This window comes from Austrofundulus limnaeus, unplaced genomic scaffold (genome assembly GCF_001266775.1).
Source record: "Austrofundulus limnaeus strain Quisiro unplaced genomic scaffold, Austrofundulus_limnaeus-1.0 Scaffold4, whole genome shotgun sequence".
Lineage (NCBI taxonomy): Eukaryota > Metazoa > Chordata > Actinopteri > Cyprinodontiformes > Rivulidae > Austrofundulus > Austrofundulus limnaeus.
The window spans coordinates 4,463,353-4,477,532 of NW_013952406.1; the positions used below are offsets into that span (position 1 = coordinate 4,463,353).

A 14,180-nucleotide genomic window follows, 5' to 3' on the forward strand; every position below is an offset into this window, starting at 1 on the left:
GTGTGTGTGTGTGTGTGTGTGTGTTTATCAGAAACGCAGGCGGATTCTTCACTCCAGGCCACACAGATGAAGCTGAAGAGGGCCAGACTGGCCAATGACCTCAACGAGAAGATCTCCCAAAGACCTGGACCCATGGAGCTGGTTGAGAAGAAGATCCTGCCTGTTGACTTTGGCGTGGAGAAGCTTGGAAATGGTAGCTGTTTGTCAACTTTATTCAGTTCAACATTGCATCAGGCACTCTGTTTAAAATTATAAATGTTGGAAAAAAAAGTGGTTTAAGAAATCTAGACCAACAAAAAGGAACGGGGTGTTTAAACGTGTTGCTTACATGTACAGTATCTCATAAAAGTGAGTTCACCCCTCACTTCTGTCACCCCAGGTTAACACATTAATGGGTGTGTTGAGTTATTTCGAAGGGACAGCAAAGTTACGCTGTTATTCAAGCTGCACACTGACTACATTGTGTCAAAGTGTCATATCTTCAGAGCTGTCCCATGAAAAGATATAAGGAAAAATACCTATAAAAATGTGAGCTTATATTGACTAAATTACGTCGTCTGTTGATTATATTTGTTTTATTTTGTATCAAACACTAGCTAACCTTAAATAGACCATTTGTAGTTAGAAATTATCACAAACGCATTTGTGCAAAGAGGATCGACCTCATGTTCATCGGGAAAGTGGATTGGCTAATTTAAGTGAAGCAGAACAGAAGCTAAAATTGCTAAATGCTACAATCAGCAGTTTAACACAGTCTTTATAACTGATTTCAAGACTTGAAAAAGTATACAAAGCCAATCATGAACAATAATGGAAACTTTTACATCTGTCTGTACACAATAATTATTGATGATTCAGGTTTTGTGTTGTGATAAACAGCTTCTATTCCAAACGCACAAACAGAATGCAACATTAGCTTTACGTCCTAAACTTCCAAAAAGCTAAACTTTAATGTTACTGTTCCTTCATTTATTATTCCTCGATGCCGACTGCAGGCGGTGAGGCTGATAAGTCRGAGACGCCACATGTTCCAGATGTTTACAGCTTCGATGAGGACAGCAGTGATGCGTCCTCACCACAGCAGCCCAACAGTCAGCAGTCTCCTTTCTCCTCGTCGCCAAAGGAGTGCGGGCGGACCGAGACTTCGAGTTCTTCCTCAAACTCCAGTACCTCCCCACAGGTACAAAAACTAAACAAAAATTGTTTATAATATTAAAATTTATTTAAATTTGCATGTGGTGATCTCTGTGATTTTATTTGAGAATGTAAAAACGTTGAGCCTTGCACACTCAAGTTTAGAAACCTTTTATTCTTTTTCTGAGTGTCCACCACGCTTTGTTTGGTTATGTTGTTCCAGCTGAAGAGTCCGTTTTTTTTTCCTGGGATGATAGTTACCAGAAGTTCCAGCTTCATTGCACTAACAGGCCAGATGTGTTTTCTGATTTATGTTTCTGTTTCTCTTAGCTCTCTCCAACTCTCAGCTCMACGTCTACTTCAAATGTAGTCGTCTCCACGACCGAGCTAAAGAGCAACCAGCAGACACGTCAGCCAGCTGTCCCAGGCGTTTCATCAGGCCCGCTTCTTGTAAAAGTGAGGGTTTTTTTACACTGAAGGGTGTTTTTTTTTTTTTTAAAGGGAATTAATACAGTTTATAAATAGATGTTACCGTATTGACTTATTTGGAGTCAGTTTAATTTAGTGTGTTTTTATTTTTCCCCTTGGAAATGTGATGAAAGAGAACGTCTGGACTTTGTCATCCTTAAAGTCAGAGCAGTTTAGGGAGAACCGAAGTCAAATGCGAGCCAAAGAGCGATGCACGTTAAAGTATTTTACACATCCAGGGACCTAAAATCTGCGCCGGCCACAGTTTGTCTTTCAGAAGACCCGAAGACAAACAGTTTGTCATGAAACTTAAAACAAAAGTGAAAGGGAGTGCTGCAGAAACACACGCCTCTCTTATTGTCCAGGCCTGAGCACACAGTAAGATGGATTCTCCCTCTTCTGGAATATGATGGGGGGATGAATTTGACAAATTAGAGGCTGCGTGCTTGTTTAACTCATGCTGAGTTTCTGGTTTCAGAACCTGCTGCGGTGCCAAAACATTTTCATGTACGCTGCATCCTGAAATTGCAGGTGGTAAAACAATGAGGGTCATATTTCCCCTACCCACTTCCTCATCCTGTCGTTGTCACCACCTGTCAGAACAATGCTACACCTTAATTATGAAAACTATAAAAAATAGGATCAGTTCCAAGACTTTCAGTGCAAACTGTATTCTGTCAAAAACGTTCCTGAAATCCCTTACAGAACCAGAATATCATGCAGATTTACATGCTCTTTGTGTGTGTGTGCTGTTCACCACAGCAAAGCTTGGCGAAGCTGTCGGCCGAGAAAAGCCGCAGCAAGAAGAGCAAAGAGCCCAAGCCACGGGTGAAAAAACTGAAGTACCATCAGTACGTTCCTCCCGACCAGAAGCAAGAGCTCAGCGACGTGCCGATGGACTCGTCCTACTCCCGCCTCCTGCAGCAGCAGCAGCAGTTCCTCCACCTTCAGATCCTGAGCCAGCAGCAGCAGCAATACAACCAGGCCGTCCTACCGGTCACGCTGAAGTACGGCGCCAATCTGCACAAATCATCCTTCACCAAGTACACACTTTCTTATGCATGCTGATATGACTATACTTCAAGTGCAAATGTTACCAAAGGAAATATTCATTTGGCAGATACAACACAAATAATTTGATGCAAAAGTTCAGAAAATGTCATAGAGAAAACTGAATGGGTTGAAAAATATGACCCAAACAGAATATAAAGACATGTTTGCAGCACTGGGAGAAACTAAATTCAAATGTTCTGCACTCCCAAAGGCTCCAAGTACACAGCAAAATGCATTTAAAGGCTAAAAATTGGATTTTCCATGATATATCCCCTTTAAATATATTGTTTTGCTATACAAATGGTGCACAGGCTTTCTATTTTTATGTACTTTAAAATTATAGTTTCTTAAAAACTTTTATTGGAAGGAACAATCTCTGTTTCCCAAAATTACGGGGTCCAGACCTCTCTGACACCCCTGGAATTTCCGCCCATGATTCAAACGAAGAAAAGACATCATTTGGATCCAGATCCACAATCTTCGGACCCCTGCTCTAGATAATAAAAAAATAATAACAAATCCAACCCTGTTTCAATGAACTCAAAGTTATTTGTCATAACTGTTTAACCGCAGCTGCTTTTTGTCTCACTTACAYTGCATTTCCTGTTCGGAGCTTCCTCCACAGAAGCGACTGCATGTAAAAAGCAAATGGATGACAGATTATTTCTTACATTACTCCCCTTTTCTTGCATCGCATTACAGCATATCAAGAACCGAGGCACAAACCAGCTGCTCAGCAGTTGTTCTTCGAGGAAACACTCCGTCTCGTCATGCTAATGCCAACCGCAAGCCAGAGCACCTACCAGCAAATTTAGATGAGATGAAGGTGACACATCATATTTATATCAATCATATGATTGAGCGGTGTATGAGTGTCTATGATTTATGGGTTTTTTATGTTTTTTTAAGGTGGCTGAGCTGAAAATGGAGCTAAAGCTCAGAGCTTTGCCCGTTTCTGGGACTAAAACTGACCTAATCGAGAGGCTGAAGCTGTTTCAGGAGAGCTCCAACATCCAGCATGCTGCTACCATGGAAAGAGCCTCACAGTCTGACAACACAAAGTTYTCCCCSCCTGTTTCCCTCATAGCTTCCAAAGTTTCTAAACTGGGAATAGAAGACTGTAATAAGACAGACAGCTCAACAAAGCTGGTTTCAGATACGCCAAYGGGMTCTATTCAGTGCACAAACTCTTCAMGTGAAAAGTGTCCCGCGGAGACGAAGTCCACCCAGAGGGACTCTGAAAAGGACAAACGCCTGCATGAGAAGGAGCGTCAGATAGAGGAGCTGATGAAGAAGCTCCAGCAGGAGCAGAAGCTGGTGGAGGAACTGAAGATGCAACTGGAGGTGGAGAAAAGAAGCCAGCAAAGCGACTCTCCGCCTCGACCCAACCCCCTCCTCCGGGTGAAGGAGGAACCCAGGACGGCGTCGGCCTGCTCCGTGTCCCACAGCCCCCCCGTTCTGCCAGGACTGGTCAAACAGGAGGAGTCTGCAGATCAGAGCCGCGCAGCTGCTTCGAAGCCGTTCATCATAGCTCAGCGGACCATCACACACGCTGACGCTCTGCAGTGTGTCAAGGCTCAGATCCTTCTTCCCGCCGTAGCAGTGGCTGTCGAGCTCCCAGCCAAAAGCGTTCATTTACAAACTCCTGCGAGCGCCACTGCTCCAGGCCACGTACAGACGTCTGGACAGGTGCCACAGAAAGCAGATATCTCTGCAGCTTTACAGCAACAACCCACAACTCAAACTCAGCAACTGACGAAGGTGAGATGTTGCTCAGTTCGAACTGCCTCAGCCTGGCTCCTCATCAACACACCCTGCTCACATTTGTGGCTGTTTAAAGTTGGTCTTTTTTCTAAAGGTGTAACGTTCAATGTTTGCAATATAAAAGCTAGTTTATGTGCAGTAAATCTGATTATGTTTTATATCATAATAGTGGTGCAGTTTTAAGTTAGATGGCCTAWTTGATCATATTTCTTTACAGTGCCAAAGGCAAATCGTTGATCATGTTTTTGCCCATTTTGGACCATCAAACATCTCATGAACCACTGCCTTTTTATTTCCCTGAGCATTTTATTGACACTGATAATACAAAAACCAGTCTATATTTATTTTTTATTTTTATTTTTGCAGACATGGACGATGAACGTCAAAGCAGAAAACTTACTCAACATGTTCCCAGAGACTGAATGTAACGGTGCTTCGTCCGGCCAAGCTGTCCCAAACAAAACCGTGGTAGAAGATGATTCTCGTGTCTTTCTTACTCCAGTTATGTTCTGTTTTTATTTGGTTAAAAAGAAATAACGGTGGTCTTCGGTTTGTTTTATCAGACTTCCTGTTCTGGCCAATCAAAATTCACAAACCATGTGTCGAAGAGCAAAGACCCACCCCGCTACGAGGATGCCGTCAAACAGACGCGCAGCATTTTACCAGCCGCTCAGGTGCAAATCAAATGTCTGTCTGTTCTCTTTAAAGTGTTATCAGTAAAACAAAAACGAACCTTTGGTTTTTGTTCAGGGTCCCACTGCAGCCAGCCAGCAGATGGATGACCTGTTTGATGTGCTGATTGAGAGTGGAGGTGAGATATACTGTTATTATTTTTGGCACCAYAATCTGGGAAGACAAAGTGTTAGCAGTATTTATAATCCATGTCCTGCCTTTTTTTTTTTTTTTTAGAGATGTCCCCCTTCGCCAGACAGAACCCACCCAGCCTGGAAAAGCCTCTCGCCGTGACAGCTAGTGTCACCACCCTTCCCATCAACACAGTGTTGTCCCGACCTCCCCCTCTGGTGCAGGTGGCCCAGATGCCTGTAGAACCGCTCAACCCCTCRACGGACCTGGAGCCTCTGACCTCGAGGAATGAGCTGGAGACCCTCCTGGACAGCAGGCTGGCTGCTGACGCTGAGGCACAGAAACTGAAACTGATGGAGGAGTTAAACTCCCCCGTGGTCACGATGGACGTGAACTTTAGTGAAAACATGCCGCCCTCCGATGTGAACCTGACAAACGCCACCATGGAGAACATGGACTGGCTGGATCTGACCCTGTCTGTGCCAGCAGAGGGTATTAACCCATTGGACATGGYGGTTCCAGAGGGCGTCTTCTCCTCTGACTTCCTGGACTCTCATGAACTGCAGCTGAACTGGGACTGAGTGATTTAAATTCTTACATCTATCAGCTGTTTTTATTATAATTTCATTTGTAGCGCACATCGAGGATCGAGGGGTTTTTATGAGACAATTTGAGCGTTTCAGCTATGAGGGGTCTTTAATTCTTGATGGAGATAAATAAAATGGTACTCAAACCACATGGATAAAGTGGTACCTTTTCATTAAAGAAATAAAAAACCACCATGGTCACTGAAATAATTTGAAACCAACAATAAGAAGACGAAAAAAAATGCACTAAAAGCCAAGTAATAAAAATAAGTCATTGCTTTTGAGTTGTGGTTTAACAGAAATATTAAAAAATAATAATAATGAAACTCTAGAAAAGATTTGACCTTAGGGACATATCAAATTAAGGTAATTAGCATCACAAGTGTGTTCAGGCTCAGCCAGTCTATAAAAGGGTGAAAGGTGGAGTCACTGTCAAGGTACACCAGTGTCAGATCCCATCATCTGCTGAGGTTTGAGACTTAATCTAAGACCAAGGAAGACCCCACTGTTGTCGTAGACTGGAACCTAMCAGGATGCACAACAAAAAGCCACAGCGTTTCTGAGAGAGTGAGACAAAACTTTTGGACAAGTGACATAAAACTGGAGCTTTTTGACAAATAAATAAATAAATTAGTTCTTCAGACATAAATATTAAGCCCACAGCTGAAACTTGGACGAGGCTTTGTTCTGTTCTGCACCAAAAACAAAGTGTCTTAAATTTGTGTTTGGTGCAATAAAATCTCAAGACTATCAAGGCATTCTGGAGCAAAGTGCGCTGCCTAGTTTCAGAAAGCGTGGTCAGCAAAGATCATGTGTCCAACAACAAGATAAAGATCTAAAACACACAGCTAAAATGACGAAAAATGAACGTTAGACTATTCTGAAGTGGTCGTCTGAGCTCTGATCTAAATCATGTTGAACATCTGGAAGCAGCTGAGACCTGCAGCGTGTCACTTGACTGGAACGATGGGTCAGGGGGACCATCCTTTTTTGACAAAAGTCTGATTCTCATTAGTTCATTTTTGTAATTTTTGCTTATTGTTTTTGTTAATTCTGAGTTTGTTCAGTGACTTTTGTGTTTTTTTTTTTTCTTTAACAAAAAGGGAACAAACAAATTGATCCACATCTGTATAATACTGCAACATTAAAAAACTTWCATCTCAAATCTTATCGCTGATTTGGTAGTCTGTTCTCACATGACTCATTTCTATTTTTTTAACGTGTCTCAGTGATTTATAGAGCGAGTTGCACTCAGTGTAATGGCAGGACATTAATCGTTGTTACTGGTGGACAAAAGCTTTATTTAGCTAAAGATTGTTGTGTGATTTCACCCAGGTCTTGGACTGAGTATCACTATCAAAACAGATTGTGAAAACAAGATGCATGGTTTTTGTTTTTATGCAAATTGTGAGACATAAATCAGATGCTTAACTGAAGCTGGTTTGATGGCAGAGGCACCGCTGGACAAAAACAAGACCCAGCCTTTTTAACTAAACACTCAAAACATGTTTTCTTTTTTTATCACCAAATCTGTGCTCTGTGTAAAACTGTTACTCCTCTTAAGTAAAGTCATTTGTTACTTTAGATTTTTTATTTTTCTGGTTTATGTACAATTCTTCATTTTTTGTGCACAGTGTTAGAGAAGCAATGAGAAGAAACGAATAACTAAAACATGACCAAAAATAATAATTTTCATCCATAAAAGACAGACAGTGACCTCTGCTGGCAACATCTGAGTTTAACCAGCTTCAGTTAACAGATTTTTTACTTCTTCTTTTTTTCCAACAAACTTCTGTGTTTTACAAAAAAATATGTCTCAAAGCATAATGAAGTTACGACGTGGTACTACAGGCAGAATCATGTGGTTTTATTGTAAGTAACTATTTTATTTTTTATTTTTTTATGTTTATACTTTTAATTTTTGAATCAAAGTTGAATATTTTTTCAAGACGGCTCATCAGTGCCTAATTTATCATAATTGGAAAAAAAAGTGTTTTGTGCTGGAATGGGGAAGAATTTCTCTTTATTATATTAGTATAACTCAACACAAAGGATGATGTATCGCATCATTTGCATGCTATTTGTACACGGACTTTTGATACAGCTTTTTTTATACAAAGGTAACTGTTGCTCTGTAAATACAGACAGAAACTATTTGAATTTTTTTCTGACAGTAATTTTCACATTCATGACAATAAAATGAAACTACACAACTGAATCTTTTAGGTTTCTTGAACAAACAGCTCGATACATTCATAAAGCTTGAAAACTAAAACAGAAATTTACATTTCCACAAAAAAACAAGTTAAAAATCAGTCCACTAATTTACGTTTTTTTAMGTTTAAAATACAAACTCAGTTTTGAAAAGTTGGAACATTTCTGCACTGAGAATACCTTTCCAGATGTTTAAGTTAAGAGGCACTAATGCACCCCTATATCATCAGAGAGGTAGGCCTTTGAACTGTGTGTTTTTCATTATCTGAAGTTTCCAAAAATTATTTCCACTTTTGATTTGTCTGACCCCAGAACAGTTTTCCACTTTGCCTCAATCCAGTTTTGAATCTTCATGATTTGCAAATTACTCCATTCTGTTTTGATTCAAACAAAATGTCCCTACTTTTTCAGAGTTGGGGTTGTGTAATATCTAATATAATACATTTTTTTTTACAAAACAAAGAAGAACACATACATTAACATCCAAACTTCCCAGATTTTTTAACTTACATAAAAATAAATGGATGTTACTAAACAAACCTCTCACTTAAATACACATTACTTACACTTACAATATGCTGCCATTCTCAGTCTGAGCATAAGACTTTTATCAAATGCTTTTCACTCAGAGTCTTTTGGTAGTTATAATTTTCGTCCGACACTTTGGACAGTGATGGTTGATGGACTTGAACTTATCGCTGCAGAAAGGAATGAGACAGCACCCCGCTACACAGCTGCAAAGGAGGCAGAGAGAACAAGAGAAAGCAAAAATGAGAATTGACCTGGATGGCGGCTGYGCAAACAGAAACAGGCGCAACAAGCCCGTCGTTATGTCTGTAGGCAAATATCTTATCAGAACGGGAGAGAAAGGCTCATACCCAACCAGCACTGCTATAATGCACGACATCCAGGTCACGCTGCTGACAGAGGAGCTGGTTTCTGTTATGACAAACTGTTTACACTCGGGGCACTGAGTTTTACAGGAATACGGTGGAAGATTTGCAATGTCCAGGACCACCGTAGGGGCTGCAGAGAAACAACACAACACTTCAGTTCCTCGTTATTATCACCCGAACCAAAAGGCAACAATGTAGCCTKATCCCCAACACAGACTGCTCAAGATGTTGGTTTAAAAACTGCCATTACCTGAACTTAGCACAAAAAGTAAGGATCTTTGTGTTTGGTAKATTATTTATTTGTTGTAACAACTCTTCTTGGCAATAAATCTTACACCAGGCACCTGATTGGGCAGCATCTGGGGGCACCAGAAGCTCAAAACAAGCGTTAACAGAAAAATCAGCTGTTTGGCAGAAAAGATTTGGCAATTTTTTTCATGTGAACAACTACTTACTCAGCTCTACTGCTCATCTCACAAATGCATGTTCCTTACAAATGTGGCGCCATTTAACGGAGATATTTCCTGCTTTTAAATCCTTTTTCACATTAAAATTATTCAGTTGGGGGTCAATATAAAACAGAACTGCAAGGTTTTGGTCTGAATTCCTCCTTATTGTAACTCCACAAGCCCCTCTTTCACCCCTTTTCTGAGGTGTGTCTCAGATCAACTCGYTTAGAGGCTGTCTCTTTAAATCCAAATGAGGTGCTTCACGTTCCGCGTTATAACGATATAAGATTTATTGCCAAGAAGGACTGTTACAACAAAGAAATCTCCCAAACACAAATTTCATTACTTTTGTGTTATATGTCTAGAATCACATGTGTCCGTCTGTTAGCAAAATGTCACATGGCCCACTGAATGTATTTCAACCAATCCCCTCTGGTTTAATAATGACTGGATGTAATGATTGCATGTACATCAAAGACTGTCAAGGTGGACACCACAGATTATCAACATTAGCCAAAACTACAGCTAAAACAGCTATAACTCAACCGGTTAAAAAATATATAAAGCTAAAACTTCATAGTAGTAGCCGAGAGTCATTCACAATACATATACTTCCTGCAGTATCGCAAAAGGTTCTTTTTAAGGTTTGATCAAAACACCTAGAATCCTGTCACTTCTCAWTTTAAGATGATCTTAGTCTAAAATTTGAGCAGCTTTGGGGAGGAGCATGGTACAAATAGGCGGTGCTTTGTACCAGCAAGTGTTCAGGCAGCTCCACATGGTTTCTGCAGGAGATTGAAGGATTTCTCAAACATGTATGAATGAGTCAAAGTAACACTCTGGGTATGTTTTTGATGAAGGGATGACATAACATGATAAAAAAAATTTAAAAAAAGTTAAATTTGCATCATACTCCCCCTTTAAAAGGAGTCAAGAGATGAACTTTTATAGATAAACATCACAGAGGACTAAAATGCAAACATTAGGACTTACAGATATTTGGACACTTTTCATTGGATTTTCATATTTCAGTATTTCATGAAAGGATTTGTTTACACAAAGAAAAAAATGAATTTGCATGGTTTGCTGACTCACCAGGATAGGAAGGAGGAAGCTCAATATAGCAAACGTTGGAATAATCATTTGAGTCGGGTGGTAACGCTGGTTCAGAAATACCTAACAAAAAAAATATTAATGACAATGAATTATGTTACAAACTTCTATAGTGCAGTATTGTAGGTTTGTTGTTGAGTCTTGGTTATAGTTACCTTGTTTGCCTTTTATGTCACTGGCATTTAAAACATTTACATAGGTTCTATTGAGTTCAGTCTCCATTTCTTCAAGTTCTTTCAGCCTTTGGTCGATCTGATCGATCTCCAGCTGGGTTGCAGCTGCTTCCTCTGGTGGTAAAACACAGAAAATAAGTCGTAGCTTCAAAACATGAAAGACTAACCATTTTCCTTGCTTTAATCTCACCCGTTTGGCCAAACTCAGCACGTTCCCTCAACTCTTGAAATATGCACAGGATTTTCCGTCTCTCGTGAAGCTGTTGCCTCTTGACAGAAATATGTTTCATCTCTGCAGAAGCGTCTGGAGAAGCCATGGTGACAGCTGAGAAGATAAAGAAGAGAAGTCTTTGAACTTTATCTGTCGGGTCACGTATTTTAGGGCGCACAGAGTTTAATTTATGTTTGTTTTGTGAGCAAACATTTGCAAATGACTGTGAAGTGTCTTTTCATAAAGTAGATAAATGTCACTTCAGGAAGGGGTGACAAAGTTTGTAACATTTTAAGTTTTTTATTATTATTATTTACTTTATGGATTAAATTTTACTGATTTAAAACCATCATATTATATTAAGTACAGATTTTACTTGATTCCCTTTTTTCTTAAATATGGGTGTGACCCTGAGATTTGACAGGAAATAACTATTCCATTACCTTTTAACATGTTTTTAAATGCAAATTACTGTTTCAACAGTCCTACTTTTCAGTTAGTTTACCTTTTTTTCCTTTTTTGTCCCATTTTAATAAACATTTGAAAACATGTGTTGCTTTTTTCACATTTGTTTCATAATTGTACACACTTTCTTTTTTATGTTCACTTAATTTTGATTGACAGATCTTGAACAACTTTATCAAAACAACTATTTGCATGCATGGTTTGCCCATTTTAAAGCCATACACATTAGAAAGCAAGTAGTTTAGGCTTTATAACACTTTTCCTGACCAAAAACAAGGTTTCTTATGTTCCCTGAAGTGCCAATGCATGAAAAAAATAAAAATAAACCAACTAAAGACATCAGTGATAGAAACAAAAGAGCACACAAAGACTTGCCTTTGTCTAACAAGAAATAAATCTAAATATTTGCTTTTCCCAAAAAGCAAAAGTACAAAATATAATCTATTTTTGATCTATCATTAAACTACTAGGAATGCAGTAGCATTAAATAACAATGCACATTTTTACCATTTAAATATTTCCAACTTGTTGAAGTGTTATTTAATGAGCCGGCAGAAAATTCCAGTATTACCTAATCTCTCCAGCTGCAGTGTCCTCTGCAGGTAACATCCACAGGAATTGAACAGGAGAACGTTGTTCTCTTCATTTAGGGAATATTCAAATGATCAGGTGGAGCTTATAACTGCCCTTCATGACGAGCATTACAAATAAAATCGAAGCCTCAGATTCATACTGTAGAAAAGAAAGGAAATACTGCCTAATTATAATTTCTGTAGAATCATTAAACAGGAATTACTGAGTTAAAAAAATACAGATTTTTCATGATTTCCCTCCTCATAATATTGATTCTTTATTCATTTAATTAAAAACCAAAATAACTATATACAATAGAAAACAAAGAAAATACACAAATCAAAAACTAAAATAAAATGAAAGCTAGCAGAAGAATTAATCTTATGTCTGCCCATTTTATGCCCATAATATATTCAAACAAAAAATATTTTAAAAAATACTAAAAAATAAAAAATATTAATTTAAACAACAATTCATATAGATTCACATACTTTCCATGTACCTTCAAAAAACTAGCTTTTATCTTTCTCTTAAATATGTACATAGATCTTGCATTTTAAAGATCGTCCTCCATACCATTCCACAACTTTATTCCCTGGATTAAAGTACATCTTTCTTTCAAACTTGTACGAAACCAAGGCTTCACAAACATTTCTATCCCCTTAAAATAATAACTCTCTCGCTTAACAAAATTTACCTGAATGTTGGAAGGTAATATGTTTCTGTGAGCCTTGTAGTAAAATATTATAATCAACCAAATCATAGAATTTTAAATTTTTCAGTTTGCAAAATAACATATTTGATGAATGGTTGTAATCTTTTCTAGAGATAATTCTTACGGCTATTTTCTGTAAAATAAAATGTGGAACAATTTTTGCTTTATACAACATAAGTCGAGCTTTATCATTGAATAACTCCCTGACTTTAATATCAATAACAGCTTTTATCAACGACTGCCCAACTAAAGACATTAGATTTAAAAAAAAGACTGTCAAAATGTTCAAAGTAACAAAAAAATCAGTTTATTAGAACTAAAAGTCCTTGTCAAATCTATAAAACTGTTAGACTCTGTAGGAAGACATGTTCTCCTCCGGCGGCGTCACTTTTTCCTCAGTTTCTTCATGAACGTCACCTCGTCTCTGTTTCTGATCCCATAGCTAAAAATATAAAAACAAATCAAAATTAAAGGCCTAAAAAATGCTTATCATCCATGAGTTTTAGACTAAGTAGTTGAGAAATTAGGAAGTTGTAGTCGTTTAGGTCAAACTTTGACTTTGAACATTTTAGGGGAGAAAGATGTTATTGATATTATGATGAGGAAAATCTTGATGTAATGTAATGCTCCRTCTCTTGCAATACCACGAGACGTTCAGGTAGCGTGTTGTGAACGACTCTCAGCTACTCCCACATCAATGTTCGGCTCAATATATGTAATTTAGCTTAATATCTTCAAGTCTGTGGCAGCTACTCTAAAAATTAATCAGTTGTAGATGAGCATCCAGTGATTACTTTCTGTGAGTGTTTAACGGTTCATGAGATATTTTACTAACAGGCAAAAAATAAATAAAATTAGACTGTCATTCATTTTCAGTAATGGGCAACAGATGAGAGAAACATTCTGACAGTTTTGATGATAAAACAGGTTGCATTTTAAGAACTCACTTTTTAAGCCTCATCATGTCGTCTTCAAGCTTCTCGCCCTGAAATATCAAATGAAAAGTTCTCCAAACATATCTCCTGGAGAAACAAAAAGAGAAACAGTAATAATGTACACATTTTGAATGTTACCTTTTAATTACTTGTTTCATTAATGCTCTCACCAGCTGATATGTTTTACTCCACCCTCTCGTTGCTGTTTCAGCTCCATAAACCTGCGAATGGCCTTCTTCAGGTCGAGGACGGTCGCGTTCTGAACCACAACTATGGCTTTTTTTTTTTTTTCAAATAGTGAAAAAAGAACCTAAAATTAATAGATGACTACAGTGAGTGGTGTTAAGCTCACAAATTCAAAGACCAGGGGAAAAAAATGGAACACACAAAATTATGAAATCCAAAATGCAATGACTTACGCATTATTTCACCATCTGCCTTTACAACCTTCACTGTCATTGCCTGGCCATACTCCAAAGCAATCTGAGAATTCACCTCTTCCAGTGTCACCTGAAGAAACGACATGATCAGGTTTTAGGAAAAAAATATTTATAATTTTTGTTTTCTGCTGATTTTGTCTAAAAGCAAACACTTAGATATTTATATTGATAATTAAAATATATGTT

General features: G+C 38.3%; 3 protein-coding genes across 5 annotated transcripts in view; 1 reads left to right on the top strand and 2 right to left on the bottom strand.

Moving 5' to 3' along the window:
- The window catches only part of mrtfbb (myocardin related transcription factor Bb), a 14,247-nt gene extending 7,272 nt beyond the window's left edge, over window positions 1-6,975 (top strand). The window contains exons 5-14 of one of the 3 annotated variants that reach the window (XM_014023960.1): window positions 32-193; window positions 996-1,180; window positions 1,465-1,590; window positions 2,365-2,609; window positions 3,358-3,481; window positions 3,565-4,416; window positions 4,786-4,887; window positions 4,983-5,093; window positions 5,170-5,230; window positions 5,329-6,975. In XM_014023960.1, coding sequence (XP_013879414.1) covers window positions 32-193; window positions 996-1,180; window positions 1,465-1,590; window positions 2,365-2,609; window positions 3,358-3,481; window positions 3,565-4,416; window positions 4,786-4,887; window positions 4,983-5,093; window positions 5,170-5,230; window positions 5,329-5,804 — 2,444 coding nt within the window. In that variant the 3' untranslated portion in view covers window positions 5,805-6,975. Of the gene's footprint in view, window position 1; window positions 194-995; window positions 1,181-1,464; window positions 1,591-2,364; window positions 2,610-3,357; window positions 3,482-3,564; window positions 4,417-4,785; window positions 4,888-4,982; window positions 5,094-5,169; window positions 5,231-5,328 lie in introns of all 3 variants that reach the window. The other 2 variants (XM_014023967.1, XM_014023975.1) reach the window with 2 other exon arrangements.
- LOC106528739 (lipopolysaccharide-induced tumor necrosis factor-alpha factor homolog) lies at window positions 6,889-12,664 on the bottom strand. The gene is made up of 6 exons (XM_014023987.1): window positions 11,903-12,664; window positions 10,846-10,980; window positions 10,638-10,769; window positions 10,465-10,545; window positions 8,903-9,050; window positions 6,889-8,758 (listed from the first exon to the last, which is right to left on the bottom strand). Exons 2-6 carry the CDS (start codon window positions 10,970-10,972, stop codon window positions 8,650-8,652), a joined length of 597 nt encoding a protein of 198 aa, XP_013879441.1. The 5' UTR covers window positions 10,973-10,980; window positions 11,903-12,664; the 3' UTR covers window positions 6,889-8,649.
- A 239-nt stretch (window positions 12,665-12,903) lies between these two features.
- snrnp25 (small nuclear ribonucleoprotein 25) overlaps window positions 12,904-14,180 on the bottom strand; it is a 2,022-nt gene continuing 745 nt past the window's right edge. Inside the window, exons 2-5 of the mRNA XM_014024059.1 lie at window positions 13,974-14,064; window positions 13,725-13,830; window positions 13,567-13,641; window positions 12,904-13,061 (exon numbers count right to left, since the gene is read on the bottom strand). Coding sequence (XP_013879513.1) covers window positions 13,004-13,061; window positions 13,567-13,641; window positions 13,725-13,830; window positions 13,974-14,064 — 330 coding nt within the window. The 3' untranslated portion in view covers window positions 12,904-13,003. The remainder of the gene's footprint in view (window positions 13,062-13,566; window positions 13,642-13,724; window positions 13,831-13,973; window positions 14,065-14,180) is intronic.